The sequence below is a fragment of the Lycium ferocissimum genome, chromosome 7 (assembly GCF_029784015.1).
Source record: "Lycium ferocissimum isolate CSIRO_LF1 chromosome 7, AGI_CSIRO_Lferr_CH_V1, whole genome shotgun sequence".
Taxonomy (NCBI): domain Eukaryota; kingdom Viridiplantae; phylum Streptophyta; class Magnoliopsida; order Solanales; family Solanaceae; genus Lycium; species Lycium ferocissimum.
In genome coordinates this window covers 1,791,760-1,798,541 of record NC_081348.1, presented here as the reverse complement: position 1 = coordinate 1,798,541, position 6,782 = coordinate 1,791,760, and the positions used below count along the sequence as shown (strand labels likewise).

Here is a 6,782-nt window from a genome sequence, read left to right as displayed (position 1 = left end):
TACAGTAATCCTGCATAACTTGACATACAATAACACAGAGACAAGGGTTCAATGCTCGTATATTTTCAGTACATTCAGATAGCATTCATTCTATATATTAACTTGCCTAAACCCATGAACTTTGCAAAGTAAAATTGCAGTCTTCCTAGATCTTGTTCCTGTTCCTTAGCAAGTGGAAAAGGGAAAGAGCTAAAACCAATGAATTATAAGTAACCGGGAGTTTGCTAATAACCAGATTATGCTTGCCAGAAGATCCTTTGGTAGCATTTACTTCTGCAAAATATCCAAATTCTTGAGAAAAAAATATTTTTAAAAACGTGTTCACATTTTTCAAAGAAACGGTTTCGGGGTACTTGTCAAAGTAGTCTTTCTTCCACTCAGAAATCGCTAACAAATCTTTAAGAAAAAGCTACAAATATCAAAACATGCTTTCCTTCTACACAAATTTTCTTCAAATAAGTTTGATGCCCAAGTTGTGCAAACGGTTCCTATTATCTCTTGTTTTTTTTTTGTTTTTTTTTTTTTTTGCCTAGAAAATGAATCTAAGTGCAATTCCTAGATTCATCTGTTGAAAGCTGAGATCTATTGGACCTCTCATATTAACACGTAGAACAACAGTTGCATCTGATCATGCTAGAAAAATCTCAGAAAGTTCTTGTCTGAATATGTGGCAAAAAATCACAACCTGACTTTTCTTTTTTTCTTTTCTCTTCAGCTAAGATTTTTCAGCATGATATAATATCAGACAACCTGACTGCTTTGTAATAATTTGTATTGCCACCAGTAGTGAAGCCAACTTAAGGCTTCTCCTTCTTATGTATTTTATTTCCTATCCTGAAGGAACCTGATTGTCTTATTTTCCTAATCCAAAGATTTTTCTTTGAGTTTTTACTCCACTTGCTAGCCAAATGATTTCTTCTCTTTGAGCTTACTCCCTTGCTAATCCAATTGAATTTCCACTCATCATACAGATCTACAGATTGCTCCTATTGACTTATTGCTTGATTCAAGATCATCACCTCAACTGGTTGAGCCCTTAATGAATGAGGCTAATCTTCCATTGCCCTTCAATAATGTACTTAATCCACTTGCAGTCCTCATCTTACTTAGAATTTAGTAAATTATCACCGTTTATCACATTTAATACACTTTTTTCACAAACTTATCCACTGTCCCAATACCTAAAAGGCTAAAACTGTAGCAGATGCAAATATTTATCCTAGTTGCTGAGTTATGGTTAAGATGATTGTTCGACATGATAGTCAAAAAAAAGTTCCTTTATCACATGGTAAAACTACAATCATATACTCTTGGGTGTTTACAGTTAAAACGGAACCAAATGATATTATTTATCACCTTAAAGGTTGACTGATTGCTAAAGGTATACTCAAAATACATAACTCGGATTGTGGTAATACTTTTTCTCAGGTGGCCAAATTTGTATCTTGTTCGCCTCCTCGTCTTCATGATTCATGTTTCATTCGATCGGTCTTAAAATCAGTTGGACAAAGAAAGCCTATTGGAGCAACTACTAGGTTTTGTAGGTCAAAAGGATTCTGGATTAGTGTCTCGACTACACCAATCCTTAGAAATCTCCAAGGTCATGAGTTTGTCATTTTGTTTCATTGGCCAACAATTTGACATGCTGAGATCATTTTATGGTATACAAAAATTCTTCTCATGCTAACATATTGTCTTAGATTTTTATGTTGATGACATTAACCTAAGAAGAGATAATCACGAGGACATTCCTCACCTAAAATAGCATCTCGCCATACATACTCAAATTAAAGTCTTGGAGAAAGTATAATACTTCCTAGGTATTAAGTGTCACAATCTAATCATGATGCTTTCACTTTGCAAAAGAACCAGGCATTGGATATACTGGAAAATGCTAGTATGCTGGACTGAAAACACACAAATACTTTATATAGACTTGAATCGTGTTCATTGAGGGAGGGAGCCTCTAAAAGACCTCGGTCAATAATGACTACTTGTTGATGAATTCCCTATAACCACACGACTTGATATCTCCTTTTATAATACAATAGCTAGTCAATTCTTCTAACTCTCTGCGAGAGTCATTTGAAATGCAATGATTCGCATTCTTAGATATATCAAAGAATCTCTAGAACAAAATATGTTGTATCAAGACAGGGAAAATGCTTATTTGGTAATTTGGAGCGAACTGGGCGAAATCTCCTTCTAATAGCTGATCAACTTCAGGCTATTGCATTTTAATTGGAATTGATCCAGTATCTATTGAAAGTAGGAAATAAGATGTGAGGATCAAATCATTCGCAAAAGAAAATATAATGGTCAAACAAAATGAAGAAGCAAATGTCCAGTGGCTCTAGCAGCTTATACAGTTTAAAGAGCTTCTGCAAATATGAAAGTGAAACTGATTTGTGATAATCAAACAGGTCTACATGTCGCTTCAAATTCTACATTTCACGAAACAGTGAAACACTAACACAAATGTAGTCACCTTTTAGACAAAAACTGGGTCAAATGCTTTGCTACCAATTTTACCCACTCAAATGACCAACTAGAAGATATACTTATAAAACCTTTTCGACGTTCCATAATTGATTACAATTAGGACAATAAAGATATGTGCGGTTTAACTTGAGGTTAGTCAAAACGATTAGTAACAAACATGTTGATATGTGAGGATATGTAAACATTTCTTGAATAAGTTGTGAGGATCTGTAAACATTACATCAGTTTTCTGAAATTATGGTTTAGTTCAGTAGATATTACTATGAATGACCTAGAAATATTTTTTTTGGATGACTATGAATGACCTAGAAATATTTTGTTCTATATATAATATATTTTCCTCACTTAGACCCAATGTGAACACTATATCAACCTCCAAAGCTTGAGGGAGTAAACCAAATTGAACATTCTCAAAATCTCTCCTTTTTTTTTTTTTGGCTTGTTATCTCTCCTTTGCTCTTTCTACACCCCTAGAAGACATTAGTTCACAATTGATAACAATGAAAAGGCTACAAATGAGATACATATTTCAAAATGCATGAGATAACTTCCAAACAAAGTAGAAAACCAAAATAACATTTAACAAATGGGAGTTTCCATTGTACAATCATGAACGTTAATCAAATGTGTAGAGAACAAGCAGATAGAATTCATACTGGTTTTTGACAAAAGTACCTAATACATGCAGCGAGAGTTGATTATTTGTTGAGGAAGCCTCCTACCAAGCAATTTCACCACGCTAGTGAATTCCAAAACTAGAAGAAGCTAAATATGATGTAGATATAAACTTCCAACAGGAGTTAGGGGCAATGCTGATACTTTGTTTGATATTTGGGAATTGTTTCTACCCAAGCCGCTTTAGAGTTGGCGATAACACAATGCAATGAAAGTGACATAATTGAGGAGAGAGAAGAACTGGGAAACTATACCCTGTTCATTCAAAGGCCATCAATTCAATCTTCTCCTTCTAGATTCACGGAAATCTACATCAGAAAGCCTTGACAAAATGTTTCTTCTCCTGGAAGCCAAGGAAGATCGAATCGCAGGCAGATTACCAGTATCAGTTGTAAGGTTTTCCAACTGACCAGCAGTGTCAGAAACTTCATTTGCTTGAGAAGAGGACGAAACAGATGCAGTGGAACCCGTCCCTAAATTGGACTGGATGAGAGCAGCATCTCTTCTGAAAGAATCACCGTCGCCTGTTGCTCCATGATGGGCTGGTAGAACATCCGCATTAGTACTTCTTTGGAGAAGCCGATCAGTGAGTGAAGCTGCTAGATCCTCAAACATCCGTTGTGCATTATCTAACTCTGATGAAAGAGACGCAGCACCTTCTGACAACACCCTCGAAAAAAGACGGGAACGTAGTCTCCTACTGCTTAAGGTATCAGCATTTTGCAACACATGAGAGTTGCTCCCAAAACTCAAATTAACTCCACCACTGTCCTGTTGCAATCCAATACTAGTCCTAATTCTCCTTAGTGCTTCCGCAACCGGGATGTGAGACAAACCCTGAGTTACACGCTGCTGTCTAACACTCTCTATTCGACGTGCCTTTGGCCGTGGTGGTATTTTCAGACCAGACTCCAATTCTGTTATGCTTTCACCATCCCCATTACCATAAATGGGAGTAACATTTGCATCTGCAACCTCTCCCTTGCAGGCAGGACATTCCTTTGTAGTTGAATCAACATAAGGTAACTGATAAAAGCACGGCCAGCAATATAGGTGGCCGCAACAGGTTAAGACAGGTTCTTTCGCCATTTCCAAGCATATATTACAGTCGAAAAAGCTCCCACCATCGTCATCTACCTTATTAACCACTACATCCATCTCTAATGCCTTTGCTACCAAATGGGAACTATCCCTTTTGCATCCAATAGTCCTTTCCACATTATTCAAACTGCTTGCCCTATTCTGACCTTGCATCTCACTATCCACATTGACTGCCCCGTCAACCGAAATATTACCATTATCAGAAGTAGTCCGAGCCTGACGCCACCTATGGCGCTGCAAAGCTCTAGCAGTGACAGCTTCAAGCTGCCTAATTCTCTCCTCTATCCTACTGTGAGCAGTTTCTAAATCACTCAGCAAAGAACCTAATCCTAAAGTTGAACCAGAAGATGGGTCCAAAGGCTCTTGGTTCAAATCCAGATCCATCACCATATCATCCATCAAATTATCAGACATCCAGTTTAGTCCTAGTTATACTCACTTAATTTCCAAGATATCCTTTTTTCAGGACAGTAAAACACAGCTCTTTTCTAGGCTAGATTTCACCTAAAGAAAACACCAAAAGAAACCAAGCATTAAATCACAACATAGGGTTCACAGGGCCCAAAACAAGGAGGAAAAGATAAATAACGTCCTTAACTGAAACATCAAACAATGAAATGAAGACCCAAATCAAGAATTGATTAAATACCTGCAGGAAAGATAAAAATCAGGCATGTGAAGGAAGAAAATTCTTGATAAAGCCACCATCCAGTGGTTCTTGTGCTTGTACAAAAAAGGACATACAGCTTCAGGTCTGCAAAGAGGGAAAAAGAAATGGCATTTAGAAAGAGCATCCGAGGGAGAAGAAACAAGCAACAAGTAACAAGAAAAGGTGTGTCAATTAGATTAGATTGGATGGGTCATGGGTTTCGCGCAACTTTGGGTTAGTTTAGTGGGATTTGGCACATTCTCTGTCTGTCTGTCTAGTGTGTTGTGAAATCTGAGGGTTGCGGGAAATTAAGAAGAGTCGTTATAGTAAGTTAGGTGGCAAATTACTTTGGTACGTCCGGAAAATAATTAACGCAAGGATGATAATTTATATATGTAAAGGTAATCAAATAAAGGGTCCGGAACAAAAATGCTGTAAAAAAATTTTTTTTTAACCAAAATACCCCAATAAAAAAAAATGTTACCAATGTACCTTTAGCGCAGTAAAAAGCACTTAACCGTAAAAGCACTTAACCGTAATGGCAGTTAAGTGCTTTAGCGCAAAAATCTTCGCGCTAAAGGAGTTTTCTGTGTGCCCTATGACGTGATATTTTTTTGCGTTATCTATAAGCTAAATAAAATACTGCGTTATAATCTTCAACATAAACCGATCGGGTTCCACCACTGGTCCCCTCCAGTCGTTTAAAAAAAAAAAAAAGGAAACCGCCATTGACGGAGAAAAAAGAGGTGGTCCCACATCCAAAAAACGTCACTTTCTATTAAATTTCGTCCGGAAAGTTTAGATTCTCAAGATATTCAAGTCGAGAGCAAGATTCTAAGTTCAAATTTTGGGGAAAAGCGGCGTAGAACTCGATTAAATAACTCTACAAAAAATCTTCGATTAAGGTTTTTTACTATGAACTTTTGTTATTATTTTGTTATATACATTATATTCTAAGCATGCTTAACATTTAATCTTTGCTATGTTTCAAAAAAAAAAAACAATTTTTTTTTGTTTTTTAATTGCGCGGTGGCTTTTGCAATCGTTCCGATTTTTTTTTTTTTTTTTGGTTTAATTCAATATTTGTTAAATGTTTATGAATTATTAATTTGCTAAATGTTTATGAATTGTTAATTTGTTATATGTTTATGAGTTGTTAATTTGTTAATTATTTATGAATTGTTAATGAATTATTATTTTGTTAAATATTAATTATGAATTTATTAGTTGTTAAATATTGTTTATGAATTGAAAGAAATTGATTGGTAATGAATTATTATGTTGTTAACACTTTGATTGGATGATTGTTATGTATTATTTTGACATTTTTCGTATTGTGTCATATTGTATGACCAAATCAATGGTTACATAAAATAAGACCTTTCGTCGTTACATAAAAATTATCTAAAAAAGTAACAATCAAAACAAACATTGTATTTAAATTAACAACATAATATAATACAATAGGTAACAACCATCCGATAAGTTGTAAATGATTATGAATTGTTATCTATATAATTTTAAAAGCGTGAATATATATATGTTAAATAAAAAAGATTATCTAAAAAAGAATAGTTAAAGTTCTTCTTTTCATAAATACATAAGTTAACGATAAAAATGTAAAGATTATCTAAAAAAGTAACAATCAAAACAAACATTGTATTTAAATTAACAACATAATATAATACAATAGGTAACAACCATCCGTATAAGTTGTAAATGATTATGAATTGTTATCTATATAATTTTAAAAGCGTGAATATATATATGTTAAATAAAAAAAAATTATCCAAAAAGAATAGTTAAAGTTCTTCTTTTCATAAATACATAAGTTAACGATAAAAATGTAAAGATT

The 6,782-nt window shown here is 34.5% G+C and overlaps 1 protein-coding gene across 1 annotated transcript; it reads right to left on the bottom strand.

The window, feature by feature from the left end:
• Positions 1-3,059: 3,059 nt before the first annotated feature.
• LOC132063086 (uncharacterized) lies at positions 3,060-5,274 on the bottom strand. The gene has a single exon (XM_059455515.1). The coding sequence runs from the start codon at positions 4,690-4,692 to the stop codon at positions 3,451-3,453; it is 1,242 nt and encodes a 413-aa protein (XP_059311498.1). The 5' UTR covers positions 4,693-5,274; the 3' UTR covers positions 3,060-3,450.
• Positions 5,275-6,782: the final 1,508 nt, after the last annotated feature.

Bases quoted from the DNA above. Each gene is read 5' to 3' on its own strand.
- LOC132063086 (XM_059455515.1), bottom strand. From the start codon at position 4,692: ATGTCTGATAATTTGATGGATGATATGGTGATGGATCTGGATTTGAAC.